Source organism: Chelon labrosus, assembly GCF_963514085.1.
Source record: "Chelon labrosus genome assembly, chromosome: 15".
In the NCBI taxonomy this organism is placed as follows: Eukaryota; Metazoa; Chordata; class Actinopteri; order Mugiliformes; family Mugilidae; genus Chelon; species Chelon labrosus.
In genome coordinates, this window is record NC_140348.1 from 11,238,475 (window position 1) to 11,261,283 (window position 22,809).

Sequence of the window (22,809 nt, forward strand, 5' to 3'; positions counted from 1 at the left end):
ATAATACTGCAAGATTCAAAAGCTGTTACAAAAAAGAGGAACGTATGATAATTCCAAGCTGCACACACATGGTGGTGTGCCGTAGCTCCCCTCTCTGCGCAACGAAAGGCTAGTAAAGCAGCCAAGCAACCAGCTAGATGAGAATCCTTTTGTCAGTCAGTGAGTCAGAGTCCTAACATGCATCAGCATCCAGCGTGGGATCCCTGATGAGCAACATGATCTAATTCCATTAACATTTCTCTGTGATTCCCAGATCACCTGATCCTCATGCTTGGGGGTGTTGACTGTGGGAGAATATGGCAAGCCCCCGAAGAGAATCCCTAAATCCACAGGGTTTTCCTTCTGACCGGCATTCCCGACACTTGTGCTGCTGAATTGCCTCAACATGGATTATTCATCATGCACAGAAGAAGGGGGGTGGCAGGAATACCGCTCATGTTGTTGCGTGTGATGTGGGTGTGAGCGCAAAGGAAGAGAGAGGTGGTGTATGTGACGAGGCGTTTCCACAGCAACGTTGTCAGGCCGAGGTAAGGAGTCTATTTGATAAAGCTGCAGGGAGTCACGTAGCTTTGCCTCGGTGAGTGTGTGCAAGTGGGTGTATATGCAGTAAAAAAAAAGATTCGTACTTGAGCTGCACCAGGAATATTGGTTTTGAACATTAATCTTAACGCTGTGGCACCAATCTCACCATCACCATCATCAACAGCAGCAGCAGAGAAAGGCTTCTTCTTTGTCACCCACCTCGGCTGTTCATTCATAAAATAAAATAATAAAAAAAAAACACTCCTTTGTGCGTCACATAGAGGAGGTGGAAGAATGTAAGGGAGGGGAAGAAGTGAAGCTATTATTACTGAACCAAAACCCCCACAGGCATGCCAGCCCAATACACAAACAGGTGCTCACACACACGCAAAATCACTGAAGGTATCAGCCAACCTGGCGTTATAGATAACGTGTTAATTTGTGCGTCTGTGAAGATGGAGAACTTACGTCAGAGCTGCTGCCTCTGCCTCTGCAATCATTGTGTCTGTCAGGAGAACCACTACATCCTCCTCCTCCTCCTCCTCCTCCTTCTCGTCTTCTCTGAAGGAAAAGACAGTATAACCACTGGTAAAGTCTCAGCTGCAAGCCCACTTATTGACAGATGCCAGTGTAGTCATGCATACACCCATACACACGTTCGAATGACACATATAGAGAGATACTGAATTCCTTTCTTTTTAGCTTTTGACCAGAGTTACTTATTTTTCCATCTTCTGTATAGTCAAGACCAGTAACTGTGTGCTGAGTAAGTGCTTAAATCATGGAAACTGCCTGAGTTTGCTGAATCCAGTCCCCATCATTTAAGCTCTTGTGCTGTCATTAAAAAAGTGGGTTTGTTAGTCTCATGAAGACTGGACAAGAGGTTAAATGACTGTAACTCCCTCCTGGCAGTTAGGAGCCTTTAGGATAAGAGATGAAACTTCTTCAAGAAACTAAAGCAAACCTGGTTTCCTTTGTTTAACCAATTACATATGTCAGGACTAGTATTTACTCTAATACTGTATTGGATAGCATTTGCCACCATTGCTATCAGCATAATTTGCTTGCTCAAAACTACAGTAAGAAGGGCAACTTGAGTGTACTGTTTATAATATTTTATCACTCAATCTGACAACACCTTTATAAAAAACGTCTTCCTTTTTTCTTCTGTCTGCTGTTTTTGTCTTTGATCTAAAACCTTAGATGAGCTGACTAAACCTCAAGTCTCTCCTCTCTCAGTGGTGGGCTTTTATGTGCACTAGTGCAAAAACATTTTGCTCACCAGCAAGCCTGAGGCCTTCCTTTCTCTTCTACGTTTGTTGTTTTTCAATGTGTTCTATAAATAAATCCACTCTGCAACAAATGCTCGGACTTGGCACATAATGGCTGCATGTTGTAAAAGGTGAAAACTATTTGGAGAGAGAGAGGGTTGGAAAGAGCTTACCTTACACTCAGACATTGTGGTTTTGTCTTCTGTCTTGTATTTTAGGCAGCACAGCAGGCTGAAAAACAAAACTGTATCAACAACAGGCAAGCAAAATAAAATCAGGAATAAATCAATATGAATAAAATCAAATCTTTCACCCTCTGCCCACAGGCCATGCGCACTGTCTGTATTATAATCAATACTGTATTAGATCAGCTCGCAGACTGGCCAGCCCTCTACTGTAGGTAGCTTTGTCACCAAAGGGTCATCTGACACTGCCATTAAGGTTGTGGCCAATTCCTGTCTGACATTAATGAGGCATAACTGAGATGACCTGTCCTCTGGCTCTGAGGAGGCACCATAAAAAAGTCAGCATGCCACCAAGCTAGGTCAGTCTAATGTAGTTAGTCTGCTCCACGTGAGCCCCTGTGGCAAGTCAGTGCTATTTGGACTGGAATCATATCAAATCCATGACTGCAAGCAGCGTACTGCTCTGATAACCTACTTCTCAACTGACTGGCTTAGAGATGAACTGAGACAAACCGAGGAGAGTTGGGGTGGCACAAAACCACTGTGGTATCCATAGGAATCCATTAAAAATTAGAAGTGATACACTTTAACTTCATAATATGTAATTTATTGTTGTGTTTGAATCTTAATAATTCAAAGAGTTGATCAAATGAGTCATTAATATTTTATAATATTTTACTTTATATTAGACTTTTATGTTATTTATAACATAGCTGGTAGAACATCGGAGATAAACCCATCCGCAACAAAATGTTAGCTTCTATCGTTATAATGGAGAAGCTTTCTTCTCACCTCTCGGTGTGCTGACTCTGTGCTTTGCTCTGTGATTCATACTCTGTGCAGTAGTCTGAAATAGAAGAATTCAGGTCTGCGACGGTAGAAGTCTGAAAAACAGTTCAGTCCATGTCATGCAATCTTCTAGAAACCTGATGAGTTTAAAGACTTTCCACTTTAGACATTTAGGGTGCAACTGAGCAATACAACTTAATTGGACGCGCCATGTATTGTGGTAGAAGCTGTCTGCACATTTTACTACAAGTTTCACAGCTAGAGATAATCAGAACTAACAGCTAGAGGCAGCAGTGCAAGAAAATAAAACAAGAGTAAGAAAGAAAGGGACAATGTGGAAAGACAAAGAGAAAACAATGAATATGGGAGCTAAAATATCGACAATGCACACCCGTGACCAGTTGTCTTTGATGGATGAAGAAAGTGTCCCTCGATCTTCTACCTCCTCTTCCTCCTTTGGTATGGAGAGGAACTGTGGCGTCTGTGAAAAGGTCCTGTTGATATACAGAAACGAATTAAGCTGTACTTGATCCAAAAATGTCATTAATGAAATCTGAATGTATGACTGTAAAAGGCAGATGAGAGGAATTAAAGAGGCAAATCTTTCTATCTTCTGGTAGTTATAACTGAGTATGACATGGGTGCCACCTTGTCATACTTGGTTTAAGTATATCATGCGTGTGGGAAGACAAACGGGAAAGACATTCACCCTGGTGTGGCACACTTTTTCTCTGGTGGCTGCCCCTGATCATTTTGAGATGGTCTGTTCCGTGGAGGCTGCTCTGGCCCTGGTTCAGTGGGGCAGGAGAGCACGCCGCTTGCCTCTGTATTTTCGCTGTTTTCCTCCAGAACCTCCTGGTCTGCAATTGGCTTCTGAATGTCAGGACTGACGTCAGAGCTGGTTTCACAACAACCCTGCAACAGTGTGTCAGGACTAGGGAGAGAGAGAGAGACAAAGAGAGCATGAGCGAGACAGACCAGAAAGGAAAACCAATTTATAACAACGCATCCAGGTCTTTGGATAGTATATAGTTTGTAATAATAGCTTTTAAATTGTAAATAAATCACTCCTGTTGCCTCACAGACAGAAACAGGACATTAATAAGAACTGCCTTTCTGCAGCTACAAATCATAACTAGGGGTCAACAATTCATCAAACGTTTAATCCAATAAATGGTCGGAGGGCTTTTTATCCAGAAGAGTGTTGTTTTAAGGGTCAACCGAAAAAGAACAAAAAGGTTCAAAAAAACAGGCACTCAAATGTCACACTGGAGGAGGATAAATACCAGGATTATGTGTATTGTACTAACCACCACAACAAATTCCTCATATGTGCGAACATATGCGGCAATAAAAAAAGAACTCTGATTATTCTCAAAATGGTAATTCAAAACAATTTCTTATGCATAGTGAATTTCTTACCTTTAAAGCATTAGTAAATGTTAATAAAAATATATTTTGTAAAAAACAAATATTCTGTTAAATAACTAAACAAAAACCTCTGCAAGAAAACAATCTAGGATGTCATGAATCAGTGGTGCTTGTTCTAATGCTACACTATGACAGATCTTATAAAACTCTAATGAGTTGCTACCAGGAAAAACAAGTGCAACTCATTTGTCGAATGAATTCCATTTGTGCTTTAATTTTCTCTAGCTCAATGCTAATTTTGACATAAGACTGACAGGCAACAGGAAGAGTAATTAATGTTTTAAAAAAAAGCAGTAAATCCTACGACACAAACATTAAACACTGCTTCTCAAACCACATATTTCTTTTTGGGTAAATACTAGCAAGTTATGTCTAGTTTTGTGCATTAGTGCTGCAAAACAAATACATTCCTCCTCTGGGTCTACCTTGCACTAGCTCACACACTTGAGGAATGTTGAAGCAGATAATGCAGTAAAAACATCCTTTGTCAAGCTTGCTAAACTTAGAGCACTCTGTCATACAGGTTACACATGGCAGCGAACAGAAAGACAAAGAAAAAGAAAGCACAGATGAGGAAGACAGATGATGAAGGCTTAATGGTTGAGAGTGACACCCGGAGGCAGACGACTGACCCGCCCACTTCAATTTACATTTACATACATACATGAGTTTAATTCTGACTGATATGCACAATCGAAAATTACTGAGAAACCAAACTCCGAAAATGGCTATTCTATACCTTTATGTGATGTGACATGTGATGTGACAATGGAGAGGAATTGTGAGGAAGGACAGCAGGAGAAGTAACTGAGTTAAAGGTCTGGTCAGCTGGGAATCAAACTGGGCCTCATGTGGTATGTGGCCTAACCACTATTATCACTAAATTACTATGTGTGCATTTGACAACAAACCCAGTAATGCGAGATATATATATATATATATATATATATATATATATATATATATATATATGGACATGAGAAAACAATATCCTTTTTCTTAGAAAAAAATGGTAAGAGCTAGAAAAAAGACGCTTGTTTTAAAATGAAACCCCCTGTAGGTAAATTTATACTAAAATCAGTACTGACTTTGACATTAGTGAAAAGCATAAAGGTTCAGACATGGCCTGACGGCAGCATGCATATGACAGACGTGTAGAGGACATCCAAATAATCGTCCTGTTTGTTTTGTTTATGCCAAATAAATGTCTGAACCACTTCCAGATTTACATTTAGCTGAGTAAATGGGACTTAGAGTGATAAAGAAAAAAAGAAAATGTATATGCCTTGTTTTTCAGATAAAACAATATATTAGATCTAGAAAGATAGACAGTTGGAATGATGCAGCAGCTCATCCCTGCACAGCAGATGAACGTGGGAGGCTGTTGATGAAGAATTATTGATATCTGTTTGCCCTATGAGAGCTAAAAAACAAATAGAAGTGGTACACAAAAAAAGCTTGTCAGTGACACATTATACATTTTAGAATATAATATCTGTAGGGGGGGGGTGTATCCATGTGTTGATGGGCTTGTATGAAATAATCAAAGATGATGCCCCTACAGAGGTTGCCTAATAATTCGATGTCCAAATTGAAATCCACATTGTATACAAACCCTTAACCCTTTTTTTGGGCTAAATGAAGACACTGCTTTGGTGTCTGGTTATGTAACAAGATATTGGCAGGCGAGTGGGATGACTATTGTGCACCAACATGAACTGTGGAAATGAATAAAAGACTGCAATGTGATATTATGCAAAGACCTGGACTGACACCAACTCTTTTCTGTGTCAGATGGCAGAGATGTGCACACGCAAAATGGACATTTCACTCCACGTATTGGACCTGTTCAGCCAGAGTCAACAATAGATTCCTCTACAAATTGATACCAGTGGGTACTTCAAATACAGTCTGGGCCGTCTGACATCTGGCTGCCAGGCTGTTTCCTGTGACCTTCACATCTAATTTTGCCTTTAGTCCGCAAGGATTTTATTGGCAATACCTCATGCTTACGCTCAAATATCATATTTAATAACTTGATTTCCACTGGGGACACTGCTTCTTCATTACAAGGGAACAGGACCACAACCATTTCTGTTTAAAATGTCAAGAAAATGTTTTAATCTCCATTAGTTTCAAGAGGGGCTGCGATCCACACAGAGATAGATAGATACCAGACACAAAATGCCATGTTGCATGCCAATTATGGATGAACAAATACACAAAATAGATTAATTTAACTTAAAGTCTGTATTGCAACCTCACAGCTACCCACATTCACAATTTAAAAATAGAAAATAACACAGTAGCCACCAAGTTCTGAGAGGGAAAAGTTACCCACAAGCAGATGGGCTCCAGCACATACAGTAATTTCTATCTGTGAAGCTGATTAGCTATTATTTCTTCCACTTCTCTGCTCATTCGCGAAGCAAAAAGCCGACGCTATTTTTGCTACTCATTAGACTGAAAGGTCAGTTAGCTGTAAAAGCACCGGCACTTTTTCCTGTTGACTACAAATATTAGGTGTGAAAGCTTCTGTGCAGATTTGCTCTGCAGCCAAAAGTGTGTTCCTAATCAAAATGGTTTCTTTTCAGCAACTTGTCACATGAAAACGCCGAGTCTGATATCAGTAGAGAAATCAAACAGTCCTCTACTGAATGAATGAATAATAAGTTCCTTGAGGACAACATCAGAGAACTGAAATGCAGTTTTTAGTTATTGCATAATTGTAGATAAATGTAACAGGCAGAATCATTCAGTGGTTGTGCTTCAATGTTCTGTTTAGCCATCACAAGTTTTTCTACATATCACAAGCTTAACAGAGATGATGAATGCTGATTAAATTCTAAATTAAATCATGCAACACTAGATTCGACTGTCTGACAATGGCAAACGAAGCAGCAGAGTTTGACATCTTCCTCAAGAACAGAGTACAAACAAAACAGACCTCCTGAGACTGGCCTTAATGACCTGTGAATGACGTCAGCATCACCAGTGATACAACCATCAACCTGACAACTGGCTAAGCAGTGCTGAATATAGACTGAAATGGTACAGGCAAAAGGGTCAGGCCCTAATTATTCCCCCAAGACAAAACACACGAGGGAGAATTCAGTGACATAAATATGGTTTAAATGTGGTTAAAGCAGAGTCTATGAAGATTCTCATTTATCCAGATCATGCTATATCTTAAAAGCAAAGGTAAAAACAAAGGCAACTGGACTTGCTTGAGTTTCTTAAAGATGTTTCAGCACTCATCCAAGTGGCTTGTTGAGTTCTAAGTGACTGGTGGGGACTGGTGGGGAGTTTACGGTACACACATGTCTAAGTTACGGGAACAACCCTTTACTTCCCTGCAATGAGAGCATGTCAAGCCCAGCAAACATGCTCTAATAAACTTGCTGATTGTAAAGACAAAGCACCTGTACAAAAGCAGCGATATGCAATCACAACCCCTTCACAAAGGCAAACACAAGAAAGCCAGCTCTTCAGGTCAGTCCATCTACACGTGAAGGACGACAAACACTCTTTTGAGGACAACAATGTGCACGTTTTAGACAGATGGTTTGAGTAAAGAAAGCCATCTATGTCAAACTGGAAAACCACTTTCTGAACAGGGTAAGTGGACAGAGACACCACGTATAAGCCACAGTGTTAAGATCTGTCCCTAAAACATTTAACCCCCCATTCACACCATCCATTTTAATCTGAACAACAATAATAATAATCGGAACCTCTAATTGTGTATAATTATATAGACGTACATTTCAGGCAAGCACCACGCACAGTTGTTAAAAGGCTCCCCACCAGTCATTTAGCACTGAAGAAGCCACTTGGATGAGCAATGAAATGTCTTAAAGAAAACCAGAGGATAGTGCAGTTGTGTTTGTTTTCAGCTTTGTTTTTCAGAGCTAAAGTAACTCATACTATGCATCTACCTATTTAAGTTGAGGTGAAAATTGTACCTGTTGAGTTTTTGGTGAAAAGCACTGGTCGCTGAGGCTGAGGTGGTCTCTACCTCCAGCCTCCTCACACTACTCTGCTCTGAGAGACGGCTGCTGGGTCGGACCTAGCAAGGATGACAAGAGTGAACATACACACAGAAACACATATACCACTAAAGAGGATAACAAAACAACATAATGTTTTTTGCAACATCAGTATTTACTAAGAGGAGGTTTCTGATTATTAGGTTAACAAATAATGGGACTAAAAGGGGCAAGAAAACATACACAACACCCATGTGAAATACTGTCAAAACAAACCTTTCACTCCCTTCAGGATAGTTTTACCTGTTGGCCTGATTACATCACCTACTACAAAAACTAAAATGCTTAAAACTGAAATTCAGCCAAATACGTATACATTTCTGTGAAAGGGAAGATGAAAAGATGATTCACCTCAACGTGTGACAGAGCAGATAGCGTAGGTGGAGGGGGCGAGGAGGAGGCAATCGAGGAGGTAACTGAGTCCTCGGCTGGGGCTGGAAAGAGAACCCTATGATGCCGAAGAAGATGGAGCAGCAGTGCGTTACTCACACTCTGATCCTCCAGCATCCTGGGTCCTGTTAGAACACTGTACAATGAAGAGACAGGGGACAAGACCAAAAACAATGTCATACGTACTATATTTTCAAAATAGTCCTCCATTAAGGGTTATAACAAACATAATGGAAAAGGGTTCCATCTAGTGGAGGGAGGCATATATAGCAGTAAACAGGTCATAACGTTCACAATAGGGAGGTAATCGACACCTCAGACCAAAATACAATACCCTCCCATGTATTTGTGGAAGCTGCTGTTTGTGTGCAATATGACATGCTGTCGAAAACAACATCCAATCTGTTTTCCTTTAGCTCCTATCCAGTGTATACATGGTAGGTAAAGATGGCATATCGTGTGCCCGGAGAAGTGAATGTGGAAAATCTGAGTATTAATAGATGTGTGTTTACGTGGCAGGAAGGTCAGTTAGAATGACACGACAGAAGTAGTCGGTGGCGTGGACGACATAAGAGACACACACCGTTTATAGGTTGGGATGTCAAATGTGGATGAGTTATGGGGGTGTCACATTCTGCATAACAAGAACATGTGTTACAGTGTCTGTTGTACAAACGTCATTCAACCTTAAAATGGTAGAAATATAGTTATAGTCTCCGGACCAGACAAAAAAAAAACTAACTGTAGCTTGAAAGCTAAAAGCTGCTATTTGGGGATAAGTAATTATCATATAATTACCATTATACCACTCCTCAATTCTTCTTTTGCTGTTCTAATTCTTATGGAGACAGGAGCAAAAAGCACAGGACATTTTCCACTTTTCTGAAGCTACCACAACTCAAACACACATCCATTTTTTCCATTTTTTTTTTCCTGCCAACTCAGCACCCGCTAAACCAGCTCCTCATCTTCCAGCTATAATCATGTGTCATATTCCCCTAAAGTGTTAGTCACTTTATGGCGCGACTAACACCACACTCAGAGACGTGTTGCTAAAGAAAACAGGGATGACAAGGACAAAACTGGGAGACCAAGGGATGAGGGAGCAGATGAATGCAATAACTCCTTTCTACAGTGACAGAAAGTTCAACAAGAAAAGTCTGACTCTGCATCCCTGGAGATTGTGTTTGCTTACAGGGATAGCTGAGTTGTGTAAACAGGAAGGGAGATGCAACCAGCGAAATCCTGATGAACTCTGTTATATCGTTTTGTCTTTTTGTGTGCCATGCTTTGCGTTGCTAGCCACAACCCACACCCATTTCCTTAAAGGGACCAACCCAACTACACACAACAAAAATACAACCATTGAAGCTTATGAACTGCACTGAGTATGTTTCTACAATGACAAAGTGTTTTTGATCTGACAAAACAAAATCGAACAGATTGTTCACATTGTCAAAAGTAAGTGTAAGTAAGTAATAAGCCAACATTTACATAAAAAAAATCAGTACATTGTACTGATAGTCAAATGAGTACAATGTATATTGTACTGTACATTGTACAGTACAATGTACTGATTTGACTAGAGCAACCTCGAGTCTGAATAAAGCTTTGGAGAGTATCCTGAATGTGGAATTTACAGCGGCAACTTACTGGAATATACAGGGTCCAAAGATGGTTGCCAGATTTTCCACAGGCATCTGATTTGTTTGGCTGTGAGCGGCCACTCTGGACAGAAAGTGGATGAGGTAAGACAATATAACAAGTCTGTCATCGGGGAGGTGAAAAAGATTTTCTCTCAGACTCTTGTTCATCTCTGCCTCGTCTGCATATCCTAAAAAAAAAGCAGAAACATCACAACAGCATTTATTAACTTGTACCTCAATCACTTGCACTAGCACTTCTCAGTCTTAAAATGTAAGATGGCCTGACAACTTGACTGTAAAAAATCTATTACCACACATAAAATGAAATAAATGATAAGAATTCATACGGAATAATTCATTTTAGACTCAATACCTTGAGATGGGTATTGCCAGTAGTTGTAGTAGTAGCAGTATTTTACTGAGTAATTTACTGAGTGCATAATTAATTGGTTAGCCAAACTATAATCATTAGATTAAGTAATGACTAATGCACTTGCTATGTTTATTGTTACTGTATCGAACACTTCAGACACAGTACACCTCTCAACTGTGCTTCTATTTCCTTGTTGTTGAAGCAAAGAACTGTTCTGCATTGTAGAGGCACACATGCTGGAGAGAGGCAAACATATTAAAATACATAGACAGTAAATAAATACTTAAATACACAGTCAATAAAACTGTAAATAAGCACAAGTTACCATTCTGGCTTCTATCATTTGACCCTTAATCCAAGTTTGCACTGTACTACTGTACATGGTGTATTAAACATGATAAAGACCTGTTTATTCCTCCTATGAGTGCCTATGCTCTCTAATCACACATTTTTACCAGGTGTTGTGCCTGGTAAAAGGAAGCTACATCACACAACTCAGTGTCAAAATGAAATGTTGGGCTGTTGCGTAAATCTGTCCTTTCTGCTCTCTGATATTCACAAAAAAGGTGATGGACAAAGAAACAGAAAAGCATGACCTGAATCTATCCAGGTGACAATGGTGACCTGGTTCCTGAACCTGTTGACATGACAACTAAGCTTGCCAAGCTTCAGCAAAGTGACAGCTGAGATGAAGACTTGTTTCAGAACCAGGTTAGAGACAGTTCTCATTCTCTCCATACCATCCAACAGCTGGGTTAGTGGAAGAAGTGCTGACTGGGCTCTGTCTGCACTCCAAATTCCAATATACATTAAGACTGGTGAAAGGCAGGTGAAAGGCTGGCCCAACGATGGAAAGTTCAAGACATTCCTTTTACTCACTCATCTTATACACTTGCACAACCAGAAAACGTGACGGAAGATTAGCAACAGCATAAACAAAACTGTTCCAGTTACACTGAAGTCAAACAGAGAGTGAAAACCAAACTGATGACCAGCTGAGGCCAGTTGTCGGTATGCAGTGGTTCTGACTACTGCTAGAAAGAGAACAAATGAGAGTTGTTAAATCTGTCTCCAGCTTCCCTGTGGACTTGATAAAGCTGTCTGAGACGCCTTCATTCAGGGTTTATCACTGTATACCAGAACTAAGAGAATAATTTAATTTGCTAAAAATTTAGCTTATTGCTAGATTCTTGAATGTATCTTTAATAATGAATCAGAAAGGTCATCATCCTGTGAAGGTGACAAATCGCACCAGAAGAAAAAGGACTGTTTGTTTCACCCGATGGTGTCATACACCAAACAAATCATCCTGTGACCAGAAAGTTTAGGCCATCTGATTGATTGATTCTGACTGGAACACAGAGTCAACACCTAAAGGGTGTGGACAACCATTCAGTGCTATCGCCCTCTAGGGATGATTTGGGTAAAGTGCTCTGATGACTTGTGTCAGTAGGGGAGATATTTGCTGGGGATTTTATACAGATTGATGCGCTAATCTGAATATTCCGCTGCATGAAGAGAAAAGCAGAGACACAAACTTCTAAAGGATGGGGCTGGTCGTTTAAGTGCTGATGGAAGATGATCCTTTAATTTATCCCACATTTGTTGTGTTCTACGATGTTTGGAAATCATGATCAATGCAATGATTAACTCTGCTGAGGTAAATGTCATATGTTCTGTCGTATTCTTGTGTTCTTTCAGGACCTGTGTCTAGGTCCAAGACAGATGGCTGAAATGTGAGCTCCAGTAGAAAAGAACTATAAAACTGATCTACACTGTGAATTATTTGCTCATTTGCCACTCTCAGTGCTTGGTAGTTTGTCTGTGCTGTAAGCCCATCTGCAGAAGCTGAATTAAACACACAGAAAGGCCAGAGTGTATTGATTTCCTATTTCCCCAACAGAAATTTTAGCCACACATCCTGCTAAGGGACACTTGAGCCAGGCGAGTACTAGCCAACAACAGGCCAAAACTGTCACTTTTAATGCTCCACCACTGTCCTGTATCAGCATTTAACGCTTGTACTGTGTGGGGTCCAAAGGTACAGAGTCATACTGACTGAGCTGGCATTGATTTAATTAAATCAAGAACACCAATAACAGTTTACATTTTAATATCCTGTAATTACACTGTAAAAAAAGTAAACAAAGTTTATTTTTAAAATGCAAGTCGATCTCTATTACCGGTTATGCTCCGAACCAGCTGTTTGCGATGGGGTTCAGGAACTACTGGGACAGGCAACTCCCGAAGGAAGTGTTTGAGGAGGGAGGCCACAGTGGGGACATCTCCTTCACACTCAAGGTCCACCCTCTCGCCATGGTCCCACCGCTGCCTCAGCTGCCTGGTCCGCACTACTGACCCACACAGGCGGAACAGACCTCTGTGCTGCATTCCTGTGGTAAGGAAACAAGCAGATTCAGACAGGACACATACAGGTGGTGCTTGAGAACTTACAAAAAGAAGGAAAAGGGAAATAAGGGAGAGGGAGAGAGAAGTGCAAAGAAAACAAGAGTAGCAAGAAAGTGCCTATTACCATTCTTATCCAGGTACTCCACCATGTCTCTTAACGCAAGAGGTATTCCACAGACCATCTGCCCATCCTCTCTCAGTGTTTCCAAGGCAACACCAAACACACACCTGGGTGCCAGGTCAGGCTCTGAAACCAGGGTGGGAGTAATGGGCTCTGGGCTGACCTTCGCGTTGTTCCTCAGGATTCTCACTGAGGTGGGGTCATTCTGCACGACAGGAGGGCATAATGCAGCTGATTCAGATAGTTCACTATAATCCCATTCCCCCACGACCACACAAATAGTAGTGAGAGCCGACAGTCACTTTTAACACTCCTCCATTTTAGAAGTCCCATACTGTATCACGATGGCATCACTTGAGGATGTTTTGTAGCCCAGTGACCAATGTTATCGCGTGTAAACCTTAGCTGCGTATAAATACTAAACTTTGTAAGAACATAATGGCATATCTGCAAGATAAAACGACAAGTCTAAAAATTGATTAAACTACTAAAGCACCAACGGTCAACGTAAAATCCACATTTCCAAGTAATAACAACAGTTAGCTGTGTTTTTATGGGGAACCTCTTGACAATAAAACTACAAAAAGTTCTCTGGCTTTTATATTTAATGTTAGTCGACAAATCCACCTCATACGAAGAACAATGAGTTGGCAAAATAGGTCTAAAAAACTTACACAGAGCGATAATGAAGCGCCTGCCCCCATTTTTCAACTCAGCGGACCGGGATAGCTCTCCATTTTTGAACTGCAGACGGATTTTTCGCTCCTCGACATGATGCTCCGCTCTCTGAAAGTATCGGAAAGTCCGACGCACGACGAGTAATTCCACTCATTTCCCTCACATCCCAGCGTTGGGCTCATCAGAAGCAAAAATACACTGGTTAAAATGGAGTAGCTAGCTTACTTGTCGCCGTAACGTTAGCTCCTTGGAAAATTGTTTATGTTGCTAGTCACGTGACGCGAGTGTAACCATGGCGACCAGTGGAGGGGTTGCCAGGAGAAGGACAAGCAGGGTGGTTCAGGATGTTGAAGCAGAGCTGGTTTAATGTAAACAGACAGTATGGAAACTGTTCCTGAGTCTCCCCAGCAGCAGTCTAATACGTTTCCTGTTAGATTAGCTTTATTTTAAAAGAATATTGCTTAAATAAAAATGATTTTATTCCATTTTTATATGAGAGAACTGACACGTTTCTGTCAATTTGGCCGCGAATCGATTCACCTTTTACATGGGACTTCAAAATAAATACATCTTGACAACTACTCAGTACTATTAATCCAAACATCTTTTATTGGCACATTTTAAATAAAATAACAGAACATTAATTCAGACATAAATATAATAATACTGGAATAAAAAATAAGAGTGGCTAAAACGTACAGTCTCACCTGTACCTCATCTGCTTCCTGTAAATACCTTCTACAGTACAAATATAAAAAGCAAACACTAACGTCCCAGATTTACTCTTTTACGCTTGAAACTGGAACTATCAAAGACATTTGTAGTGGTCTATTAACAACATTCAAGTGATTCTAAAAGCCTATTGCAATGTATCCATTACAATTATGATCACAACAATGAAATTAAACAAGAACAATTTTTTGTGCATATAAAAGTCACTAGCACATAGGACTTTACCAACTAGTGCTAATACAAAAGTTTATCAAATAATCCACACACAAGCCTGTGCACCTACGCAAACATGCGCGTGCAGACACACACACAACGTACACATAAACACGCACAACGTGATGGAAAAGGAGGATGTCATGACGATCATGCCACAAAGAGAATCAACATGCTGTTTAAGATTGAAAATACAGTAGGATCTCCTCAGTGTTTCTACATGTTTTTGAATCGGCAACCTGATCCAAAAACAGGAGGTATGTGGAATTCACACATTTCTAAGACAAATAAGTAAAATTGAGCCAATGCATTTGAAATTAAAAATTGTCTAGAAAGCAAGGCGTGTGTATTGTTCCAACAGGCATTAAGTGTCGACAGGCATTGGCTATCATGAATGCTTTGGTAAGATACATAGTAATGTAATATATATGTATATATATATATATTAAAAATAATACAAAATAAAATGTGATGCTTAAGTCGTGATTATCAAAGAGGCTCCCTACTTCGTTCCAGTCCCTGTATTCTCTGTTGCGGCAAGATTCAAGGGTGATCATTTGTGATTTCAAATGTTGTTATTGTGTTACACCCAACAATATTGTTCAGCTGACCTCGTAAAATGAGGCAATAATAAAAAATAAAAACAGCACAGGCATGAATGTCAAACCTTTAAAAAGATCTGTGTAAGTGGTTTGAACCTGAGAAACGCAGGCAAATTACAGAGGAAAGCCTGTATTTCAAAATTTTGGTATATTAAAACCTGGCAGCAAAAATAAGGGGGAAACCCCTCTATAGTCAAAGAAAGAAGATCCTCCTAGAGAAGGATCAGGTACGGTTGCCGGGCAGTAGGTGTGACCTAAAAAGTGCTCATATTCAGGCTACTGAGGCAACCTTGTCACAGTTGCTGGTATAATGGACGTCTGGTCTGTCGTTTTCGGAGTGTTTCCTGTTCCAGCAGGGAAGGGTGAGTACAGAGAGAATGATTGCTCCCAGCACTACGCAGCTCCCACTAAAGTAGAACGCCAGGTCATATGACTGTGTCCAGTCAAAGAACCACCCTGGAAAGTAATGACAAGAACAGACATTGTCAGCAGGGATTCCAGACAGATACAGCAGACAGCTAAATAACAACTAGCTGGCTTCTTATTGAAGTCAACATGCCCTTTGCCTTGCTCTATCTGCCTGCCTGATGCAACATAATAATAAGAAAGGTTTAAGATATTCGAAATACTTTGAAAACATGCCCTTAACAGGGTTTATCTCTGAAAGTAAGATAAAAGCAAGTCATCTTACCTACAACAGGGGGTCCAAGCATGATCCCAAATCCCCCAAAGAACATGAGGATGCCATGGGCTTGTGTCAGTCTGTCCAAGCCGACAATCTTGGTGGTGATATAGGAGGTGAGAGACCAGTTTCCAGAGAAGAAACCTAGGACGGCAGATAGCACCTGCAGTCCTACATAAGTCTTGGTGATGGGGATCAGGAGCAGTGCCACACCTCCTGCAAACATGGTGAAGGCGTATAGATAAATGCCGTTGATCCACCTGATGTCCACCAGGACCCCGAGCGCTAGTTTACCGACACAAGTGGCGATGGCCCCTATTGATACCAGAGGAATGACACTAACTTCTTCAATGAGTCCTTCACTCTGCGCCACATCCTCTATGAAGAGCACCGGAGGGAATGCACCCAGACTGAACAGGAAGACAGCAATGCAGAAGGCCACCATGGCTTGGTCTTGCAGGATCTCATGCATGGAGTGCATGTATTTAGAGTAAGCCTGCTGCTTTTTCTTGATGACTTTCATGATGGCCAACCCAGCCAGGATGCTGTCTTTCTTCTTCTCTGTCTGAATGTTCAAGTCCTTGGCGTCGATGGTGATGAGCAGCTCCTTCACTATTAGAGTTTTCTCTGGAGTAGTTGTGGTGGAACCGTTAGTGATCCTCAGGTCGTCCAGCGGCGGCTTCTCAAAAAGCTGCTCTTCTGTGTTGCGTTCCAGGGCGGCCTTCTGTTTGAGGTAGTACCCAGGCATGTTAAGGGGCCTCATGAAGCCGGCACAGGCCATGAGGTTTAGCGCTATAGCGCCGATGATGAGCAGGCATCCATCCAGGCCGAACAACACAATAAGTTCATTCTGAGCGGTGGCGTAGATGAATGCTCCAACACTTGTGCCTGGGTGAACAGAGAAGAAAGAAATTCAGCATGTGTGCTTTATTTGTTAATATATTTAAAGAGTTAACAAGGGACTGATTTTAACTTTAAAATTAAACTTTGGATGCTACTATAACTCTCCTTATTATAGTTTCAAAATATATAATCAAACTCCCAAACCACTGGAGCTTTGAGTCTCAGCCAAACCAGACCTGGGCACTGGTTACCAGTTCACGCCCCTACCCACTAGACCACCCTGCCTATGCTACACTACAGATGTTTACCTCAGCTTCCTAAGGCTCCCAGCAGCTCATACATGAAAGAAGAGAGCATGGAGAACTGGTGTACCCCCAGAGATGTCAGGGCAGAGGGAGGCGGCAGTACCTGTGGTGACAATGCCGAGGGCCAGGCCGCGTCTCTTGTCAAAATACTGACAGGTGATCGTCAACGTGGCTGCGTAGACCAGACCGCAACCCAGGCCTGTCGTCGGAGAGAAGATAAGGACAGACAGAAGAAGAATTTCCATCAGATATGCATCTATACATTCAGAGGGAACTGTGCATCTTGCACAACAGACTCAGCATACATACATACATATATCAGTATGGACGGTAAACAAGCTGCACGTGCTTGTACAGCTACAGACAGATTTCTAAGGACATCTCTAAAAATAAATGACTGTCTTCAAATATGCATGGCCTCCCCTCTCCGGCGCTCCCCGCACGAAAGCTAGTACCGACCGGTAAGGGGTTCACTGGGGCTAAGCACGGCTGGGCTGTCACTAATGTGCAATAACAGGTGGTGCTGGAACCACACAGTGGGGAGTGCGCAGAGGGACTACAGGGCCACCCAGGGATCAGGCTAAGCCCTAATATTATTTTTATGTCAACATCCCAAAAAGCTATGCAAAACAAATTATGCAATGCTTATCTGTATGTCTTGTCTTGTCTGCACATTTTTTAGTGGCAATGGTAATCTTTAACTGATAAGCGAGGATATAGTCACCTTCTGATGTTACATAACACATGTATCCCTGCGTGTTTCACATGATTATACAATGTGTTACAAGTTTCTCATATGTTAGAGGAATAAGAAGCTCAGTTAACTCCCATGATCAAGGCAGTGTCAAACACATTTACTCATGCTGACTAGACCCAAGTATTTATTTCACTGTGAGGTCAACATGCCTGGCTGTTTGCCTGTTTTTCCAGCCTTACCTTTTAAATAGCACTGTATAAGATGCACGGGGTGGGGGTGGGGGGGTGGGGGGGCTGTTAATGTGAAGTGTTTACTTACCAACCACAATCCCGTAGGAAAAGATGAGGAACTGGACATTTGGAGCAAAGGCACTGAGCATCAGGCCGCCCGCCACCATTACACCACTGAAGATGGTCACGGGACGAGCCCCAAAGTTGTCCACGCAGGCACTGCAGACAGGACCTGCAGGGGAAGAGGTAGACAGAAAGAAGGACAGGGGCGGAGAAAATACATTAACAGAATGAATATATTCACAAAAACAAAGGATGGTCATTTTAATATGCTACTTTATTTGTTAAATTCTCAATAACAGTTTCTGACCGTGACACTGCCACATCACATTAGGTCAAAATATCAACAGGTCAGATATGTTGCCTCCTCCCTGAAGAGGATCTTCAGAATTCAAGTGTTCACGTTTTAAACATTCGACACAAACCAAGGCTGTGGTTTGCCTCCAGTTTAAATTTTTACTTGTTTCTCATTATCAGACATTATTACATGAAAATACACATATTTATCAGATTCTTCCAGCTGGAGCTCAATGATGTATAGCACTGACTACTATTTTGAAACTTGAGAGACTGTGTTTTTTCTTTAATCTGAATACTGGCATATCCTGAGGCAGCTTGACTCATGCATCATGCGATGTTTACTGTTTCCTTCCCCTGTAACCGGGGATCTTGCTGTTGTGCAGCAGGAACTGCAGTGCTGCATCAGACAGCTGAGACACGTGTCCAAGACACAGCCCCCTTTCCAGATCTGTCCAGTCATGACTTTCACCTAACCCGTTTGGAAGAAGCCAGACAGTCAGACGAGCTCTGCCTTAGACGGAAATGTCAGCCAAGGCAAATCTCTATCACTCATCTGACTGAGTTCAACCGTCAGGAAGCATACTTTCAAAGCACCCTCCAGACCTAACGTGTGAATGTTTGTTTGCTTCTCTTAACAATTCCTTTTCGAACTCAAGCATAAATCTCTGTTTTTCTCTCTCTCTGTTTCTCAGTCTGCATTTTTTCCCTCCCTCTGTGGTTAGATTAAGGGATAAAATATCCTCCTCCATTCATTGCATGGATGACTTGCAATTGCTTTGCTCTCTAACTGAATCAATAACTGCAGCTTTGTCCAGGGAGCCACAAAGTGCCTGTCATTGTGATGCCTATATTTCCCATCATGTTGAAATATTGCAGTAATCAAACTCTTTAGCATAGATAGATAACATAGATTTAACTCAGCAACAGTTTAATTGCTCGTTTAATTGCTCAGAGTAGTCATTGTTCCAGACTTTGGAATTGCCAATTGTGTCTAGGGGTAAAGGTGAGTGTTTAGTACTCTACTTATAGCACTAATCTCGACCTCAGTCATACGTCAATTAATGATGTGTAGTTCCAATAAAGGTTTACAGCTTGGCATAGAATTATCAGATGCTATTAATAATAAGATAAGCTTATTTATCTGAAATGGTAAAATACATCTCCAGTACCAGGGTTAGATTTTTCTACGTCTGGTATTTAGCTCTTTAACCCAAGTGTGGACCCATGCCGACGTTTACTATATTATTACAGTAGGTGTTACTCACTGGCTATTAGTCCCACTCCAGCCACAAGGGAGCCTACCCAGGCCGTCATGCCCTTGCCCTCCTGGAAGGCGTGCAGCCACTCGGGGTACAGGACGCCTACTGACTGGGGGGACCCATAAGCCAAAAGCTGGGCCATGAAGGACGCCACAACAATCGCCCACCCCCAGCCTCCATCCTGCACTTGAGTAGACGGAGCCATGGTGCTGGTGTTACTGCTGCCCTCTGGGATCTGTTACAGCTTTGACGGAGGAGCGGTTCCTGGAAAGGACACAAGGAAAAACAGTACAGCCGTAAGTCTGACAGCAAAATAGTTAAAAAGCCAATCAACGAAGCACGTACATCGCCGCCCCTGAAAATATATGTAACCTACATTTAATCTACAAAATACTCACTCCAAGCCTTGATGTAGGGAAGGCTGCCGCACCAACTGGCCTGGGCAAACAGGCAGATCACCTGTGTGAGGTCCTAAACACAGACTGACTGGAACTTAACCATGGCCAGCTGCCCTTTTTGTTCCTTTCTCTATAACCACACCTTGGAGGAGGAGAAAGTAAAAAAAACTGTCCCTCCTGCACTTTTAACCTGTCTCCTCAGGGATTTAGCTGTGATAGACACTTAGGAGTCTTGCGTGCTGATATGAAGTTTTTAAGACCCCATTCGTTAATAATTAGGTCGAGGCAACTTTATACATCACTGCAGCAACAGCAGCAACATTTACCACCTCCCATCACACTATGCTTACAATGATGCTTTTTAGAGGGGGGGCTTAGCGCAAGGCTCCTTAAATTTCAGATATGTTTGCTTACAGAACATTTATTCTGCATGTTGACAGTAAAGAGATGAGATTTCTGTGATAAATACACCTGTCAATAAAATCTAACATCCTGAAGAAAATCCATATATACCAGTTCGGCAAATGACCGCATATGCACCGACAACAATCACTGCAAGCTCTCGTCATGCATTATTTCTTCTGCACAAACAAAATTCAAATTGCGCTCCTTATTATTTCTATTAAAAAAAGATGCGACACTCACCTCAGCATCTATAAAAACAGCAGCGGGCGCCTGCAGGGCTGCGCGCTCTGCGGGAACTTCCCATGTATGTTTTCCTTATTAAAAGCCCTTTTTACACAGTCATTATAAAATGACACCAGCACTGATAACAGTCTTCCCGAGCTGGAGTCTATGGTGCCTGCGTGTAACAAAGGCACTCTGCGCCAACACTGTTCATTGTGCATCCGTTTCATACTGCTTAGTAGCGAGCGACAAAACCGGTTCAAAGCTGTTTTTGCTGGTCCAGAGGCAGACACGGGAGGAAGAGCGCCGCTTCCTCTTGCGCGCCTCGAGCGCAGCGCACACACAAAAAAAAAAAAAACACAAGCGCGTCTTTCCGCTCAGGCATATCACAGTTTGAGATTTGTGTATCGCATATGTTTTCTGAACATTTCTCCAGGCTGCATCTGAAATCAATTAGAAGCTCGAGGAGGAGCGTGCACATGCATATAGAGTATACACACACACAAACACAAAACAGTTTACCTGATAGTTCTCTGGCCAGTAAGGCACCAATCAAGTTCTTTGTTTTGATTTTTTAAATCATGCCTCAAAGCAACCGAAAAGTTGAAGAAGTCGTGTAATAATTTGCACAAAATAGGCTGTCACAGAGACACATAGATCCCAACTCATCTAACCACTGCCTGGTCGAGCTGAAAGTTGGGAGGCTGGATAAGTGAGCTCCTGCTCCTCAGGAACATTGTTAATATTGCCATCAGTCCAGTCTGAACCGGTTGATGGATGGTAATAACAACACCACATTGCACCAGTAGGGCGCACTGCCTGGAGTCAGCTTCCCAGAGAGCGCTGATTAACGGAGGACATGCACAAAACTCTTGAAATAAATCACAGTCAGCACCCTTATCACTGACAATACCCTTAATGAACAGAAGCCTGTCATGAAACTAGAAATATCCTGAAGTGAATCCTGTAGGAAAGGGGAGAGATACCTAAAGCTATGTACAGACAGTAAAACACAATAAACGTCGACCTGTTTCAGTGATCTATAAATATATCATAGAGAGTAGACAGTGCAAATAAAACTGAGGCAATCAAGAAAACACAATCTAATTGAATGTAGTCGATTCAATAAATCTTTTTATATCCAAATAAACACACGAGATAAGTTACAAACGACATTCAAAGGAATTTGCACTTGCCTTTTGTTTATGACACACTACTTTACTATTTTCCTTACATTTATGAGGTACTGTACGAGCAGATAAGAGCTGCTGTGAGTTACAGTGCAGTACCATCATAAAATTATGTCACCTATGCAATTGTTCTAATTTTATAACCCCAGGTCAGGAACACTGAGAAACCGAGTCAGCAGGGTCAAGCAGGGGAACGGAGTAAAGGAAAGTACCGGGAAATAAGAACTCAAAGAAGGAGTGTGGGTAGTGGGAGCAGAAAAGAATGGGGGAGGGATCAAAAGAGAAAGAACACTTGTAACACATGTTTTCACACCGAAGGAACTTAAAATTCTTCGGGAACTTTGATGCCTTTTCCCATAGTTAAGGTCTGCTGCCAGGAAAGGCTTAAAGAGCAGATCTAGGCTCCATAATCCCTTTCTTTCTGTCTTAAAAAATTAAGTGAAAAAAATGAACAAGGCAGCCAGGGGTAATTGTATTTTACACTGGCATTAAACTGACATGTTGCCCCAAACCAGTTTCAACTAGACATGGTGCATGTGGAGGGCAGTGTGTAGGAATATGAAGGGGTGGATTACAGATGCACTTCTAACACTAGTGACTGATGCAAGGATCAATGTTGGCATTGAATTCCACTCAGTTGCATAAGTCATTCGATACATTTATTGACATGTTCCCAGTTCTCTATACAGATCATTCAGAGTAAGTGTAAAGTTCTGTGTAATCTGACACAGAACAGTCTGTTTGGTTTTCTTCTCCCCCCCTTCCCCTTTCCAAGTTACAAGACAAATGACACCAGAGTCTGGAATT

At 41.6% G+C, this 22,809-nt stretch overlaps 2 protein-coding genes across 2 annotated transcripts in view; both read right to left on the minus strand.

The window, feature by feature from the left end:
• Positions 1–13,970, minus strand: part of LOC311500464 (protein FAM13A-like) — a gene marked incomplete at its 3' end in the record, with an annotated part of 18,471 nt that extends 4,501 nt beyond the window's left edge. Inside the window, exons 1-11 of the mRNA XM_084561884.1 lie at positions 13,861–13,970; positions 13,190–13,391; positions 12,840–13,049; positions 10,291–10,471; positions 8,599–8,773; positions 8,164–8,267; positions 3,477–3,701; positions 3,159–3,261; positions 2,771–2,862; positions 1,967–2,024; positions 991–1,083 (exon numbers count right to left, since the gene is read on the minus strand). Coding sequence (XP_084418010.1) covers positions 991–1,083; positions 1,967–2,024; positions 2,771–2,862; positions 3,159–3,261; positions 3,477–3,701; positions 8,164–8,267; positions 8,599–8,773; positions 10,291–10,471; positions 12,840–13,049; positions 13,190–13,391; positions 13,861–13,890 — 1,473 coding nt within the window. The 5' untranslated portion in view covers positions 13,891–13,970. The remainder of the gene's footprint in view (positions 1–990; positions 1,084–1,966; positions 2,025–2,770; positions 2,863–3,158; positions 3,262–3,476; positions 3,702–8,163; positions 8,268–8,598; positions 8,774–10,290; positions 10,472–12,839; positions 13,050–13,189; positions 13,392–13,860) is intronic.
• Positions 13,890–21,080, minus strand: LOC311500456 (monocarboxylate transporter 9-like). Its single transcript, XM_084561869.1, has 6 exons — positions 20,831–21,080; positions 19,794–20,051; positions 18,257–18,400; positions 17,345–17,440; positions 16,103–16,981; positions 13,890–15,867 (listed from the first exon to the last, which is right to left on the minus strand). The coding sequence occupies exons 2-6, from the start codon at positions 19,990–19,992 to the stop codon at positions 15,683–15,685; spliced, it is 1,503 nt and encodes a 500-aa protein (XP_084417995.1). The 5' UTR covers positions 19,993–20,051; positions 20,831–21,080; the 3' UTR covers positions 13,890–15,682.
• Between the last annotated feature and the right edge of the window lie 1,729 nt (positions 21,081–22,809).